This window comes from Lissotriton vulgaris, chromosome 3_1 (genome assembly GCF_964263255.1).
Source record: "Lissotriton vulgaris chromosome 3_1, aLisVul1.2, whole genome shotgun sequence".
NCBI classification, from domain to species: Eukaryota; Metazoa; Chordata; class Amphibia; order Caudata; family Salamandridae; genus Lissotriton; species Lissotriton vulgaris.
Genome location: NC_141689.1, coordinates 37,480,450 through 37,498,535, shown reverse-complemented (window position 1 = coordinate 37,498,535; position 18,086 = coordinate 37,480,450). Strand labels below are relative to the sequence as shown.

The 18,086-nt window shown below is 41.9% G+C and overlaps 1 protein-coding gene across 1 annotated transcript in view; it reads left to right on the top strand.

Moving 5' to 3' along the window:
* The window catches only part of LOC147725883 (long-chain-fatty-acid--CoA ligase ACSBG2-like), a 661,758-nt gene that overhangs the window by 564,738 nt on the left and 78,934 nt on the right, over positions 1–18,086 (top strand). The window contains exons 10-11 of the mRNA XM_086962812.1: positions 6,024–6,241; positions 16,424–16,563. Coding sequence (XP_086818938.1) covers positions 6,024–6,241; positions 16,424–16,563 — 358 coding nt within the window. The remainder of the gene's footprint in view (positions 1–6,023; positions 6,242–16,423; positions 16,564–18,086) is intronic.

Sequence of the window (18,086 nt, the reverse complement as noted above, 5' to 3'; positions counted from 1 at the left end):
TTCAGCTAAACAAAACTGTGATTCAGTTTTCTTTTGAGCTTCTTCCTGTGACAATTTAATACTTTTTAATTCTAGCAAATTGTGTTGTAGCAGGGTATGTGTGGAGTCCTCCGGCCCATCCACGTTCCTTGTAATTTCGGGCGCAGGTGTAGTCTGTGAAATCGGCAAACTTGCGGATACGATTGTGGATGGAATTTCGGTTGCAGCCTCCACAGTGGTGGTAAACAGGGAGGTGCCTGCAATTAAGCTCACTGTGGTCTCCCCAGAAGAGCACTCATCCTAGATGTCAAGGTTTGCAGTTAACTTTGGTGTTTTATGACTGATCGATTTATGCTGATCCCTTTCATTGAGACCTGTAAATAATTGAAATGCTACCTGCTGCTCGTCTCCTGAGAGGACCTTTGTTGTTGGAACTTCATTTGGTACTATCATGCTTGCAACCATTCACAGGGGAGAGGCAGGACTTGCTGCGTGTGGGGGAGTTACTATGGTATTGCAGACATCCCTAACTAGGATAGGACCCCAAGCAGCTGATGGATCTTTAATCCTCTGTTGTCCATCCGAATTTCTATAGCCCACATGCCTCGCTGGAGGAGTTACTCTTGGGTTACCCGCTGAATAGCCTAAATTCCATTTCCTCAATAGAAGGATTCCAGCTATGATTCTTTGTACCCCAAGTGGAGTTTGCTACTAGCCGGTCTTTTGCAGTGCTGTCTCTGGAGATTCTCTCCATGATCCTCATAGCGTAGCACTTTAAGAAGAGTACAAGAGAGGGGACCAAGCCGCACCTAAACCTGGCTAGGATGCTTCTGCGCCCACCCGCCCTGTCTACCGCCATGGGGGAGTCTAATGCCCACCCCTGCGGTATCGAGACCCAATGATGGTAGCACTAGCAGTGTAAATCTATTGCAGCAGGCATTACGGAAAGAACCTTTGTAAAATAGTCAAAACTGACCGGAGCAGAGTTTAATCCTAGATACTTCCATGCACCAAAATTGTGTGGCTGTTCTTGGCTTCTGTGAGGCAAATTCCCCAGCTCCATATGCTAACAGGCACCATTGAAAACACAAGAGCAGCCCGAGTCTGCCTAGTTCACTATGACCGCACCGGTCAGGCCTTCTGCCAAAATGAATCGAGCTATCCTGCTGCCTTTCGTTTCTCCTTCTGACTTTGTTCTGCCTCTGCTGCAGGAGCTTTGTGTCTGATGAGCTCCGTGTGACAGCACCGGTCGGGCCATCTGCCGAAACGGCGTGAGCTCTCCTGCTGCCTTTTGTTTTCCCAGTCAGACACAAAGGCCAGGACACAGTACGACCCCGCACTTGAATAGCCGAGTTAGACCATATAGGAGCATTAAAGTGAAGCCGCGTGTTAGACTTAAAGATACTGTGACATCTTTGCCAAGATTTATACATAGCGAATAATATAGGATTTTTGGGGTCAAGAAAACTGGAACACTTGCCATATAAAAGGGATAAACCAGGGCCAGAAGCCAATAAGTGACGTTCAAGTGGAACCCACTGGGGGATGTCATTAGACTTAGGTAAAAAGAAAGAAAGATGGGAAAGATGGAGGGCAAGAGAGTAATGCTCGATAGAGGGAAGACCTAAACCTCTATGCAATTGTAGGGACTTTAATTTGGCTAGGGTGAGACGCGGTTTAGCTGTACCCCATATAAAAAGTTTAATTTTTGAATCAATGGACTGAAGAGTAGCCAAAGGAATTGTCAAAGGGAGCATACCCAGAACATAGAGAAAACGTGGTAGGGTGACCATCTTGATCGCCTGAACCCGTCCCAAAAGGAATAAACCTAGGGCCTTCCATTTGTCAAAGTCTCTTTGCATTTGCACAATTAAAGGAGTCAAATTGTCCGTGACAACATTATCCAATCCCCTATTGAGGAGTATACCTAAGTATTTAAGCCGAGAGGGTTGCCAATGAAATGGAAAACCAGAGATGGCTTTCTTCGTAGTACCAATGGACATAGGTAATGCTTCGCTCTTGTCCCAGTTTATCTTATAGCCAGAGAAAGAAGAAAAATCATCAATGACACGGAGGAGAGCAGGGAGAGAGCGGGGAAGATCAGTAAGTGTAAGAAGAATGTCATCCGCATATAAATACATTTTGGAGTGACCAATTGGAAGAGGAGTGCCCACTACATCGGCCGATTGACAAATTGCAGCAACTAGAGGTTCCATAGCCAAAAGGAAAAGAAGAGGGGAGAGAGGGAAACCCTGGCGGGTCCCCCGTCGTATAGGAAATGGAGTAGAAAGAAAACCGTCACAGTTAACTTGAGCAGATGGGCTGTCATAAAGTAGTCTTACTTTAGCTATGAACTGATCACCTAATTCAAATCTACGCATGACGGTAAAAAGGTATTCCCATTCGATGCGGTCAAATGCTTTTTCAGCATCCAAAGAGAGAAGGAGGGCATCATCGGTGAGATGCTTAGCTGACCATAAGGCATGGGAGAGAGTACGCAAGTGATTGCGAGAGGAACGGCCAGGAACAAAACCTACTTGGGAGTTATGAACTAAAGAAGGTAAAATCTTGCGGAGTCATAATGCAAGAATACTAGCTGGATCTTAACATCAGAATTCAAGAGCGATATAGGACGATAGCTACCACACAAGAGAAGATCCTTGCCAGGTTTAGGCAGAAACGCTATGATGGCTTTGTTAGAGATAGAACCAAGAGAAGACTCCCCCACGGCTTCCCCAAAGGCAGCATGAAGAGTATCAATCATGCTCTGACCAGTCCATTTAAAAAATTCAGGAGGAAAACCATCATCCCCCGGAGCTTTATGGCACGGCAAGGCAGACACGGCTGAGGTGATAGGTCCTTCAAGTAGAGCTCTTCCATCATCGGAGACTCGTGGAAGATGTACTGCATCTAGAAATGTAGACATCACTAGCGTATCTACCCGAGTGCCTGGAGAGTAGAGAGATCTATAAAATGAGGCAAACTCCTCAACTATGTCTTGTGGCAGAGTAAGGATATCGCCACCACTCGATTTAATCGCTGGAATTGCCATAGCGGCCTCTCTTTGACGTAGCTGCGCTGCCAATAATCGACCAGCCTTCTCACCTTGTTCATAATGACGGCCTTTCATCTTTTGCAAGGCATATTCTGCTTTAGAAGTAAAAAGAGTATTGAGGGCCATGCGTGCTTGTTCCGATAACTTACGATTTTGAAGAGTCGGTTTCGAAATATATATTTGAGAGAGGTGACGAATATCCCATTCGTTTAGAGGAAACCGAATCTTCATTATTGAGAAGATAATCTAAAAGTGGGTTTGCAAAAGAAGTTTACCCGCTGGCGTTTTATATTTGTTGATATTCAAATGCCACGGTTTGCGCCCCAGACTCATAAGACCCAAGTCTAGAGAGAGAACAGGGGAGTGATCAGATATAGCTGCTTCTAAAATCTGGGAATCAGTAACCAATCGGACTGAATGTTGCGAAAGAAGAAAATAATCAAGGCGCGAAAACGTACCATGAGTAGAAGAAAAAAAAGTGTACTCTTTATCCTGTGGGTGACTTAATCTCCAATGGTCAACAAGACCAGTGTCAGTAAGGATGTCACAGAAAATGGCTCTGTCCGAAGCGTTGTTAATGTCAATGCAACCTGTTCTGTCAAGAGCAGGATCCGGTGCCAAATTCCAATCACCACCGATGAGAAATTGAGAAGCATTTATTTCCGTAAGAAGACGATTAAGTCGAAGAAAAAATTGTTTTTTGGAGCCTAGTGGAGCGTAAACTGAACCAAGACAAATAAAGGAATTGCCAAGCTTCAGTTTAACAAATACATATCGACCTTCCGGATCAGACCATGACTTTAGAATTGTGAAAGGAAGTGACTTCCGAAAAAGGATGGCTACTCCGCATTTACGAATAGGATTAGGATTTGCGGGATCAGGTTTAGAGACTGAACTATGTATGACTTTACCAACCCAGTCCCTGCTGAGTTTACTAGACTCAATATCGTCCAAATGAGTCTCCTGTAAGAGAGCAACATCCACATGCTTAGAATGTAAATAGGAAAGAACTTTCTTGCGTTTTATGTAATGGGTGAGGGCATGAACATTCCAAGAAATCACAGACAACGGATGGGTAGAAGGCATGAGAATAGGATTCAAGATCAACACAATGTCCTCACCCGTTCCTGTAACACTAGGTGTCCCACAAGGATCCTCCCTATACCCAACATTGTTCAATCTAGTCATGGAACCACTCACCGCACTGCTGCAAGCATCTAATGTACAATTTCAGATGTACGCAGACGACACCCAACTCTACCTCAAAATACAATCCCCTGAGGACATCAAACTACTCAACACAACGCTTAGGAACACACAGACAAGGCTGGCCGAGAATCATCTCAAACTTACCGCTCTAAAAATGGAATTCCTTCTAATAGCACCTCCCGCTAAAATCCCCATTACTCAGGCTTGGCTTAAACACCTTACTACACTCAACGTCCAACCTACCATCGTGGATTCAGCGAAATCTTTAGGCATAACCCTTGACGCCAATCTCAATATGCAATATGCAACATCATATCAGCAAAGCAACTAAGGGAGCTAACTTCCAAATCAATACTTTGAGGAAGCTTAAACCCTCCCTCCCAGCAAGGACTTCCAGACCGCAGTACAAGCCCTAGTTATTCCTCGGATAGACTATGGAAGTGTCGCCCTCTGTGGTCTCCCCATATCAACAACCGCACCACTAGGAGCCTTTATGAACGCTGAATCAAAAAAGCGCTCGCACATTTCTCCTGACTTAAAATCCCTGAACTGGCTGCCTTACGAAGCTAGAATCCATCTGAGAATCGCTTGCATGACACACAAGGCTATACATCACAACTCGCCCAACTACCTCACTCAGAAAGTGACAATTTCAGGTGGTTCAAGAGCCACATGAAGCACAGAAAATCTTCTTTTGAAACCACAGAGATTCCACAAGGAAAAAACGAATAAACGCTCCTTCTCAGGGATGGCACCCAGGATCTGGAATGCCCTCCCTCCAGAAACCAGACTTATCTCCTACACGGCATCTTTAAAAAAAGAAGTTAATCGATCCTCATGGCTAAATTCACATGAATTTAAGCTATGGAACTCTCGAGACTCATCATCTATCCTTTTTCTACATTGTTTGGACTGACCAACTATGTACCTTGCTACCTTACTTTTCTCTCCACTGATAGCCTTCTGCTCCTCTGTGCACAAAATGTCTGTTAATCACTCTTTTGCTTTTCTGCTCCCATATATGTATAAAGCGCTCTGATATCTGCAAGGATCTTGTTCGCGCTATATAAAACTTTCAAAATAAAAAATAAATAAATGCTGAAGCATCGACGAGTAAAGTGAGAAGGAAGATGTTGGGAACAAGCATTTAAGAATCCAGTGAGGAGAAGGAGGTGGGGAAGAAGCATCTAAGAGTGAAGTGAGGAGAAGATGTGTGCTCAAGCACCTAAGAGTCAAGTAAGAAAGAGGTGGGTGGTCAAGCATGCAAGAGTTAAGTGGGGAGAAGGAGGCGGGAAACAAGTGTGATGCAGAAGAAGCAAGTGTGAGGCAAGGGCTAGTGAAAACATAGTAATAGTCTATATTAAAAGACAGTCAGAGTTGACAAGTCAGATCTCCGAACTGGCAATAGGTTTGAGAAAAACTTTAATTATACTAGCGTAATCCCCCAAATTCCTGAAAATGTGCCATTACAGCATGTTGCCTAACTATGCCACCGTTCACAGCAAAATAATAGCATTGGAGTGTTGGATCAATATGAACAACCAGAACGTTAACAGCAGTTTCTCATGGCAGTATGTTTTTCATGCGTTTTTAGAGCAAAATGCGTCCACACATCAAAAATTGACAAGAGGAAAATATAGTGCTAAATAAGGGACTTGCATTTAAGAAAATTACGCTAATGTTGTACTCCCCTAGAAGTAATGTCTTTAACCATGGCTTTACAGTTAACTACAACTGGCTCTTTCTGTCACAATCATATTCCTCTATTATGTGCCAACAGCTGTGGTAAAACAGTTCCAGGATCCAAGACCTGGATTCATATGCCAGATCAGGATGGCAATGGTGAGATCTGCTTTGGCGGGAGAGACGTCTTTATGGGCTACTTGAACATGGTTGAAAAAACAATGGAGGCTTTGGATGGGGATGGATGGCTACACACTGGCGACACTGGCAAGTTTGACCAGGAAGGCTTTCTCTACATTACTGGGAGAATCAAAGGTGAGTGCTGAATGATTCAATTATTTGTTTGTTTCATTGAAGAACAGATTAATATTTCATAACAGAGCTCTTTGCCGTTACCCGTTCCAGGAGTTATAATCTGAATCACTGTAGTAGCATCGATTAATTGCAGGAGCCTCAGAAAAGATATACTTGCCTCAAAGCTGGCTGCTGTCCTGGAAAAGGACTGCTCGCTCATGTCAGAAAGATGCATGCACCTAACTTGTGAATACAACATACATTTAAGTTCCAAATTTGTAAAAAATCTACAGATTAGGTCTTCAATGAAAAAATACATGCAATATGTAGTCTTCACAAAAAGGATATATCAGAAGACAGTTCAAGCACAGTTACTACTGTCAGCACCAAACTTTAGGACAGTATCTACATGAATTTCATGACTTCACTTGACTATCTTTCTTCGGCTTACATTATTCCTGGCATGTGGCCAATCCAACATGTGCACTTTTCTCTTTAGTTGACAATGCACATCAATATTCTTTACTGTCGCTTGACAAAGAAGTTAAAGAACTTTTGAATGAAGATTTAGATGATAATCGACTTTGTTTAGTTGCCATTTGCCTCAACTGAGGTGACCGCTTCTGGAACATTCGGGGGTCCATTTTTCTTTCTCAACCTGATGCAATTAGTTGTTCTTTCGCTTTGCAAACCGTTACAAAACGGTTCTCTTTCGCACAGCTGTGGCATACTTGTCCAATGCGGAAACATTTACCTTCATGTGGAAAAGAAAATTCGATCTGAAACACAGTTTATTATTGTTTGGAGACATCACTTTGTAGCGCTTGACCTTGTATCTCGGCTTACTTTCCATGTGCAGTGCTGACTCACTCTGGGCTCCTCCAGTCTCCATGTCGGCAGCCTGTCTTTCTGCATCTTCCACGGCTCTTACAGCCATGAGTACTTATTCGGGACTGAACGTTTTCTCAGCATTCATCGTATTAATGAATTTAACCATCTATGACGTGAACTTATAATGTTTGCTGGGCATATCAATTCTTTTGACAAACTTGTTGATTGTCTGACCAGCTTTCTGCCTTTTTTGGTTGAAAATGTATCTTTCGTAATTGACATTTAGCATTGCATTGAACTTGATATTTAGTGCCTCTTTGATCTGATGGTGTGAGATTTCATCAGCTTGTTATATTTCCTTTATTACTTCCTATACACCCCTTCACCTGCAAGATTATTGAGATTATCTTTTGTTATCTGCTTTTTCAAATGCATCAATAAAATATTCAAAGCTTTTGATCCAGACAGTCCATCTTGCGCCAATATCCTGCTTTTAGGCAGCATTGAACGGAAGCGGTGGTTTCAGGAAAATGGCTATATTATAACCAGTTGTAGAACTAACTAACTGTAAGAGTATGAGCTGTTTAGACAGTGCGTGATGTGTACCTGACTCTGTACCTTCTGGAAATACTGGCCCAGTACTTGAACTCGGGTTGTCTGGCTCACTAAATGGAAGCACAGCAACATCCTTCTCTTTTATGGTAAGTATTTGCTTTATCTCTTGCATGTGTTTGTCACCATTTCATTCTTCAGCATTGCAATTGTTTTCCACTGCCTTTGGCGTTTCTATGGATCTGGCTATTTCTCTTCTAGCGCTTCCTTGGACCTGGCTATCACTTCCTTCTTGCACTTCTCTGTACTTGGTGGTCACTGCCTTTATGTTATGTTATGTTAAAAAATGTATACCGCGCACGTACACCGAGACGGCTTCTTGGCGCTTTACAGTTTATGGCTTATGGCTCTGGGTTGCGTTGTGGCGAAGTACAACTTTTATAGCCTCACCAGCAAGTTCCTGGCCGATGATGCACACATTTATTTTTAACCCCTTCGCTGCGGGGGTTAATTCCCTGCTGTGCTGGGGGGAAGGAGGGCATGCACAGAGCCCGCATGCTCATGACGAGCTGAGCTTGTGATGAGCTACAGTGCTCCTGTGCTCATGACGAGCTCAGCTCGTCACAGGTGCATTGGCTCCGTGGAACGTTCAGCACAGCGGGGGAATTCTCCCCGCACCTGAGCTTTCCACGGGCCATGACGAGCTCGTCATGAGCACCGGAGCGCCGTTGCTCATGAAGAGCTCAGCTCGTCATGAGCATTGAAGAGGTTAAGGTCTTCGTTTTCGTCAAAAGCTTTGCACTGACTAGACTGGAGCTTTGACTCCACATATGTCAACTGGCAATCTTCACTTCGACTGAGGCGCTTTTGACACTTACAAGCAGTTTGCTGGACCGCAGCAATCTCTTTGGGAGAGCACTGTCAGTTCTTTGGGTTATGTATCCCCTATATCATCATCAGTTGAAACGTCCTCTTCACCTCAGAGTATCTAAATGATCACGCCACAGATGGAGCTTGGTATTTAACATCTTAATTCCTCAGCTTGTAACAGTGAAATGAACATTCTAGTTCATCAACTCTATCAACAACACCCTAGCATTCATATCACTGTTCTACAGAGTCCGTCAGGAACCAAAAGGGTGCCGTCATCTCTAACTCACAATACACTATACTTCTCACCCTTTGTCATCACTTTAAGCAAGTGATCCTCCTTGTGGTTGGTTAAATGCTCAAGGAAGTTCCTCAGTGCTGGTCAGACTGTTATAAGATGTGTCTTAGGTAAGGGGTGGATATCCCGGAAATTGCCAGTCCTCGGAGTCCTTCTGTCTTTACTTATCACTTTCCGACCCATAATGAGTTTACCACTCTCCTTATTGTGCGTCTCATTTTACTCCTGTAAAACCATTCCTATCAGCTGCTTATTTTTCTTGTTTCCATAATTTCACGTTAAGACCCTGAGCACTGCGACCTACATGCTATTGGTTTGTCCTGTCCCTCACTGGGTCTTCCCTCGGGGACAAAAGATTTGACCCCTTTTCCTCTGAATGCTCATCTCTTTGCGGCATGTGATCAGGCGTACTTCTGCGTTCCGGCCTTATTATAATCTTTTATATCTCTATATGTGCACATTTTAGAGCCTTGACGCCTTCTGGAATTTGTTTGCGTTTTATAAATGAACAAATCAAACAAAAATAGATTTGATGAACAAAGAGAAAAAAAGGACTAAGAAGAGCTGCTAACCCGACGACTGAAGCCGTGCTGAAGAGAACTGGCAACAGACCCTTCCTGCTGCCTTAAGGACTAGACAATCGTGGTGTGCTGTCTCGTCCTGCAACTGTGAGGCTTCCAAGAACCTTGGAGCTCCTCCAGCCTTCTAAAACTCACACAATTTCCTGGAGTAGAGGTACTGCTCCTTTGCAGACCGAAGGCATGGATCCCATAAAGTCAAGCTGGTTGACTTGCAGCTCCCCAGTGACTCTGACACAGCACCCACACCAAAAGTTGTACAACAGCTTCGGAAGATTATCTGTCTCCCCACCAAGTTTGGAGACACCAGAAGCTACTGAAATTGTGCCACACCAATACCCATAGTATAGAGCCTCCTTCAGCATTTATTGAGGCAACGAGTCTGGTCTGGACTCCAACTACCCAGGAAGCAAGCACTCGTTGAGTGATGTTGAGACCCCTGAGATCCACTTCGTGAGTGGCCCAGCTGTCCCCAAATCGTCTTTCCAAGCTGCCTGCTACTGACCGCGAGGACATCTCGTCGCACAACGCCTGGCTAACTTACCTGCTCTGCATCCGGCCCCAGTAACAATGCTCCAGCTATGCGGTGGGCCCCCTTCTTCGTAGCGCATCAGCTACCAACGACCTCAGAACCCTGCTCCCGGCCGAATCCAAGATGCTCCCAAGAATCATCGGAGGTCATTGGTCCTAGCCTTGCTACTTTCCTAAATCCCGAAAGTGAACCTTGAAATCCAACTGTGTGATTTATATGCTTGTTTCTATTTTCTCCAATTGATTTCAACGGTGCATCATTGCGCACAAAAGTAATACCTTTTGTGAACTTTGAGAATTGCTATCTTAAAAACTACTTATGGTAGAACCAAGTTCTTAGTTTAAATAATTACATAAAAATTGGTGTTCTTTTTATGAATTTGTCTCAGATTTTTTCTTGAGGGTGTGCTCGATGTATAGCCTCTGTGAGTACAACAAATGCTTAGCACTACCTGCTGATAATCCGCCTTGCTCGCACACAGTACCACAAATAGAGCATTACTATTATCTACTTTTGCCTCTGTATACCAATCTGGGACTTACTGGACTCTCTGCACAGTGTAAATAATTGTAGTGCATTACATATAGAGAGCCAACTTCCTACACCTATCTGTATACATACCGTATGATCTTTCCTTAAACTTGTCTTTAGACCCTGGCGCCAATCATTTACTGAATTGTCTGCTGGATCCCTGGTGCACTATGGGACTTGTACTTATTACCTGCTTATTTTTATTTTACCTATTATGCTGGAATACTGATGGCGTGTAAGCTGCAACTATTTGCCCTGCTAATACCATGCATTATGTTATATCTTAAACACTGGCACCGATCTTCTTTGGGAATACATGTTGGAAACTGTTGCACCCAGCCCTTGTATGTATTACGTATTGTATCACCCATCAAATAATGTGAACATGTATATTAGGCCCTTCGGTGCATCGGACAGCCGGGAGCCATCCGACGCCACAGTGAACGTGTGTTTCCGACGGCTACCCTGGTCCCCCCCACGCCCCACCACCACTGGGGATGGCAGCAGAATCTCTTCCACTGCCATCCTCGACCGTCCTCTCCCGCAGCATCTAATGATGTCCGGATGCATCTCACGCTGATGCCATTAGAAGCATTTCTTTTAAGGGCTGGCTTTAGTGAAGAGGTTTTGATTTTTACTGAAATGATATATATATATAATGGTAAACAGACAAAATAACGACTACAAAATATCGAATGGACATAATATTGAGTACAAAATATAGGCTGGACAGAATATCGAATGGACAGAATATATAGACATCAAAAATATCGTTTTGAAGGTAAGTAATGTAATATCGAAATTTAAAATATAGATAGTCAAAATATTGAAGTACATAATATAGGTTAATATAAATATCGAAAATGTAATAATATCGAATTTTTTATAGTGTATTTTTTTGTGTTAAAAGTTTTTATTTATGTTATAGTGTAATTTAATTAATGAATTTAATGTTATTTAAATTTTGCGCAATTTAATTCTGTAGCAGGTTGTGGGTTTATAGGGGAATAGGATGGGAAGTCATTTAATTATAATTAATTAAATGTGTACATTTATTTATTGGTATTTTATATACTTAATTGTTAATTAATTTTTATTTTGTAATTAATTACATTTTAATTGCCAATTAATTTTATTTAATTGATTAATTGATAATTATGTTAATTTAATTAATTTATTTTATGTAGTGGGTTGTGGGTTTATAGGGGGATAGGGTGGGAAGTAATTTAATTATAACTAATTACATATGTTAATTTTTGGGGGATTTTAATTGTTAAGTAAGTTTTTTATTACAAATTAATTAATTGTTAATTTGTAATTAATTAGTATTACTAGATAACTAATTGTAATGATTAAATTAAATTAGTATTTGGAATTAATTGGTATATTATATTAACTTGGTAATTACTTTTAATTAATTTTTTAATAGATATTAATATATATATACTTTTAAATAATATATGAAGTATCTACTTTCCCTACTGTTGCACTCTTTGGAGAGGGAATAGTAATTTTTACCCCTACGCTATCCAACGCTTTCCCTACTGTTGCACTCTATGGAGTGGGAATAGTAATTTTTACCCCTATGCTATCCAACGCTTTCCCTACTGTTGCACTCTGTGGAGTGGGAATAGTAATTTTTACCCCTACGCTATCCAACGCTTTCCCTACTGTTGCACTCTCTGGAGTGGGAATAGTAATTTTTACCCCTACGCTATCCAACGCTTTCCCTACTGTTGCACTTTCTGGAGTGGGAATAGTAATTTTTACTCCTACGCTATCCAACCCTTTCCCTACTGTTGCACTCTCTGGAGTGGGAATAGTAATTTTACCTCTACGCTATCCAACGTCTTACCTACTGCTGCACTTTCTGGAGTGGGAAGAGTAATTTTTACCCCTACGCTATCCAACGCTTTCCCTACTGTTGCACTCTCTGGAGTGGGAATAGTAATTTTACCCCTACGCTATCCAACGCTTTCCCTACTGTTGCACTCTTTGGAGTGGGAATAGTAATTTTTACCCCTACGCTATCCAACGCTTTCCCTACTGTTGCACTCTCCGGAGTGGGAATAGTAATTTTTACCCCTACGCTATCCAACGCTTTCCCTACTGTTGCACTTTCTGGAGTGGGAATAGTAATTTTTACCCCTACGCTATCCAACCCTTTCCCTACTGTTTCACGTTCTGGAGTGGGAATAGTAATTTTAACCCCTATGCTATTCAACGCTTTCCCTACTGTTGCACTCTTTGGAGTGGGAATAGTAATTTTTACCCCTACGCTATCCAACGCTTTCCCTACTGTTGCACTCTCTGGAGTGGGAATAGTAATTTTTACCCCTACGCTATCCAACCCTTTCCCTACTGTTGCACTCTTTGGAGTGGGAATAGTAATTTTTACCCCTACGCTATCCAACGCTTTCCTTACTGTAGCACTCTCTGGAGTGGGAATAGTAATTTTTACCTCTACGCTATCCAACGCTTTCCCTACTGTTGCACTTTCTGGAGTGGGAATAGTAATTTTTACCCCTACGCTATCCAACCCTTTCCCTACTGTTGCACTCTCTGGAGTGGGAAGAGTAATTTTTACCCCTACGCTATCCAACGCTTTCCCTACTGTTGCACTTTCTGGAGTGGGAATAGTAGTTTTTACCTCTACGCTATCCAACGCCTTATTTACTGTTGCACTCTCTGGAGTGGGAATAGTAATTTTACACTTCCGCTATCCTACGGTAATAATATTAGATATTTTTTAATTATATTATGTTACTATATATATATATGTTTTAACAAATATGATTGTAACTTTTTTTATATAACTTTAATTAATTATTTAATTATTATACGGTAATTTAAGTATTTTTAAGTATATTTTAGTAATGTAACATTGTTTTTAATAAAGTCGATATTTTTACAAACTAGATTTTATTAAACGATATTTTTTACTCAATATTTTTGTACTTACCTGTTTGTAGATACAAAGTCGATATTCTGTCTGTCGATATTTTGTCGCCGATATTTTTGGTAGTCGATATTATGTCCCTCGATATTATGTCAGTGATCCCCCACTACAGCACAGCTTTCCAAACTTTTCATGTTGGTGACACACCTTTTTGTGAAAAAAAATTCAGGGACACGGTAACGCGAGGAAGGGCAGCGAGCGAGCACGAACCACTTATGGTGGGTTCAGGCCCCACACACAACCCCACACACACCACCCCACACACACCACCCCACAGACACACCACCCCCCCCACACACACAAATGCTTGTTTTTATAGCCTCCACACTGAGCACCTTTGTTTAGCTGTACTTGCCTTGCTTCTGGTGCCTTTTTACTGAGTTGCTTATTTCGTAATGGAATCGTCAGTCTAGGGCAGCACCAGTCCCACAGGGAAAAGTCATTAAACTTGTGCTTTAACCATGAAACTTATTTAATCCTATCACTTGACGATGTTGCCAAGTTCATTGTTTGACATAAAGTCAATAAAGATGCCCCATAACTCTAAAATTGAGTAGCCCGTCACGATCTTGGGCATCAAGGACATCCCACTGAGAGTCGTGCTCTACAGCTCTACAGATGCAGTGCGTGTAAGTTTCTGGATCGGATTCCAGACAGATTTCTCAAACCATACTCAGGTAACGTTCATCTGGGGAAAGATTGATTGCTCTGTTATTTTTAGCCAGCTGGGCCTCAAGTGTTTTAAACAGGAGTGAATCGTGCTAGCAGCCGTCCACGTGAGCAAAGTTTAATAATTGGCTACCAGGCAGAGGAATTCATGCATTTAAACGTCCACGGATATAAAGGCAGCAGACATCAGAAGGGGGAGTGACTGGCATGAAAATGCAGGTCACGAAGGAGAGCTGGAAACAGAAGGACAGCGCAGAGGTGCATTTGGATCGCTGCCCTGTGGGCTCCCACTCCGTGTAATTTGCAAAGCACATTTTACACTAAACTTTAGTGTAAAGTGTGTTTCAGCCCCCACCTCCGTTGGCATCAGAGGGCTTCAGCACCCACTCATCCTCCCCTCTGCCCCCCCCCCCCCCCCCCCCGTCGTGTGTGGCAGCCCGGGACCGCTCACAGCCGCACCCGAGCACTTCACAGGTTTTTAAAGACCTTGTGCATGTTAATAGGCCCTATTAACATGCGCAAGGTCTTTAAAAACCTGTGAAGTGCTCAGCAGAGTCGAGCTGCAGGGGCTCTTAGAAGGGGTGAAACAACAACAAAGTCCTATAATAGGGCTTTGTTGTTGTTTCACCCTTTCTAAGAGCCCCTGCAGCTCGACTCTGCTGATTCCCGGCAAAAGTCATCTCATTGCGCAACACACCTACGGTTGGGGCGCGACACAGTAATGTGTCGCGCCACACAGTTTGGAAAGCTGTGCACTACAGCATACATCTTAGGGCGATGGGTCAGCCTAATTAAACCATTGGTTACATGCACTTTCAGTGACTGGATTTTGCTCTGTCACAGGAGCACATCTGCACACAAGGTAGTTCCATTCAGTGTCAATGTTTTTGTTTTATTTAGTATTACTTTAGTGCTGCTTTTGGGTTTAGAACCTGATGTTTAGCAGGATGCTTTCAATGTTACCAAGGCACATTCCTGCCAAAAGTATTGTAAATTGCATTTGGAGTCACTTTTGTTTCCCACTAATTGTGTCAGTTTGAAACTGTTCTGTATTAAGTTATGCTTTCTTTTTCTTGCCTTCCTTCATTCCTTATTTCATGTGTTCCTTCTTTTCTTCTCTTTCCTTCTCCTGTTCTTTTGTTTTTTTCTCCTTTCATTCTTTCTTACTTTTATTTCTGGCTCTCCTTCCTATTTTCTTGCTTTTGTTCTTTCTAGCTTGCATTCTTTTTGATTGCCTTTTTGCTTTCTTTCTAAACTTTTTTCTTTACTTTGTATTTTTTCCTTCCTGCTTTTGTTCCTTGTCTTCCTATACTTTTTCTGTGTTTCTTGCTGTCTTGCCTTTATTGTTTTCTTGCCTTCCTTCTTTCCTTTCCTTTGGTCTTTCTTTCTTTTCTCCCTTCTTACCTTCTTTTTTCATTCTTTCTTGCTTTTTGGCATCTTTCTTTCTCCTTCGTTCTTGATTGATTCAGTATTTCTTTGCCTTCATTACATTCCTTTTTCTTTGTCTTCTTTATTGCATTCTTTCTTCCCTGCCTTCTGTCTTCCTTTGTTTCTTTCGGCCTGCTTTCGTTGTTTTTTTTTTTTAATGTCCTTCTATTTTTCTAACTTTTTCCTTCTTGCCTTCTTTCTCTTTCCTTCTTTTCCTTTCCTTCTTTTTTTCTTTCATGACTTCTTTCTCAAAACAGGCAAGCAACTAATGCCAGACCGATTGGCTTTGATAAGTCTGTGATAACTAAGACCTTTTGTTTTTTATTAACATTATGTATATAACAGAGTTAATTATAGAGGTTATCAGCCAGACGTCATCCATTGGTCTGTGGTTGCAATGAAGCAATACATAAGCCCACTTTAGCTACTGGCTGACTTCACTACATGCTGCCCTTTCACAAGAAGTACGTCCACATACAAAGTAGTACCCTTCAGGGCCAGGGAGTACTATGTAATGTGTGATTTTTGTAGATCAAAAAACATTGTTGTGCCCAGTCAGTGTCTATTTTACATTGACAAGAGTTAGTTCGCTTGTTGAAAAATATAGGTTTGCAAAAACAATTACACAGCAAAACAAAATTGCCAAAAGACTGTTGGCCAATGCCAGACCTATTGGCTTTGCCAACGCTTCTTACTATGTTATTACTCTAATCTTATACTTGGAATAATCACAGATAAAACTATTGTTTCCAAAAAATCATGCACTCTTTGGGTTAAACCATCTAGAAACTGAGGCTGCAACACTGAACTGTCAGATGTACATAGTTGCATACACAGACTGATAGCTCTTATTTCCTTTATGTGAGCCATTTTGTTCCGAGAGTAGTTGAACAAGCTTCTTTCTTTCTTTCTGTAGCAGCTCAAATATGATTGGTTTGTATCTGATTGCTTGCAGAACTGGTTATCACAGCAGGAGGCGAGAACATTCCCCCAGTTCCAATTGAGAACGCTCTGAAGAAGGAGGTGCCCATCATCAGTAACGCCATGTTAGTAGGCGACAAGAGGAGGTTCTTGTCTATACTGGTCACTCTGAGGGTAAGTACAGAGAGGCTATGCTGAACGGTTTCAATGTGATTCCTCCCTCGTGGATCAATCTGAAAGAAAACTGGGAGACGCAGTCAATTCTGATCATTATGAAGAAGGAAAGAGCCTGTAGATGCTGATCAGTCTGCAAATACGGTGGAACAGCGCGTTCATGCTGAGTCCCCTCTGGTAGAAGGATAGTGCTCATCCACTCTGTTGCCTTCTTAGGACTCCTCAGATAAGAGTACAGAGGTTGTTGGTGCTGAGGATTATGAAGGTGGAATTTCTTAATGCTCATCCATGCTGATCACTCATCAGGCAAGAGGATAGAGCGTATCCAAGTAATCATGCCTTAGGTAGTGGCACCAATCTTCTCCTTGGTGATTACTAGTAAGAACATGAACCTCAAACATCCTTATCACTTCTCAGAAGGAAGGACAGAACCCTTCCATGTTGATGACTCTAAACTTAAGCAGATGTAAACTGTCAGCTTGGCCATCGTGATTCCTCTAAAGGTCAGTCGAGTAAAGATCACCCATGCCGATCGGTATGTAGACACTCGTCTAGGCTGATAAGCCTAAATGGCATCAGAACACTGTCTGTGCTGACCACTCTAGAGATGAGATTAAAAGGCAATTCTATGCTGATCACCGAAACCGGTGTGGAGGGATGATCCATGATTAGAGCAGTGAAGCCAAGGAGGGTGTTTCAAGAAATACCAAAGGGCAGATAGGCTGTGGTTGTTTCTAACAACACAGCCCCTGAACAATATTTCACCCCTAAACACACAGTTCCACTACCATGTAGTTCTATGCTGCAGGTTTTGCCCAAGAAGCAGTTTTATTTATGTTGTTTGCACTTCCCATGTCCTGGTTCATGTCTCACCATGCGCTGGAATTGATGGTACACTGTGTTACCGGAGGTCAAGCTGACTACTGGTCCCATTTTGTATCTGTGTTTGTCATTTTATTATCCGCTCATTCGTTATAGTTTCAAAACATGCATTTATTTGGATCTGTAATTCTTAGGATCAAATGTGGTAGGTTCCACACACTCCTGTGGCTTATTTTCTATCTATGTTCTGTGTCTTCCCAGAACATTTTGGGCCAATCGACTTTCTTTTTTGAGGGTTATTTCTTATGCGCACTCTGTGCTTTCTCTGACGTTTGTATAGGGTAAACTGGTCTTCCTGAAATCAGTTTTACTTCCACCATATCACTTGAATTTAGTTTTTTCATTTTCACAGTAAAATGTTTATAAAATAAGTTCATTTTCCAAAATGAATCATTATAAAACATTATCAGTCATATGCACTTATGGCTGTGATACCAATCTGAAGTCAAAATAATCTTTGACAGTTTTTGCCCACCCCATCTACCCACCCACTACTGTTTTATTTTTAACAAATGTTTTTGGGGTTTCTAAAGATTAAGACACAAAGAAATGCGTCCAAAACATTTTCGATACTGAATGAGATGGCAAGATACTCAGTTGTAAAGTACTCTTGTGCACATGTTCATTAGTTTATAAATTAA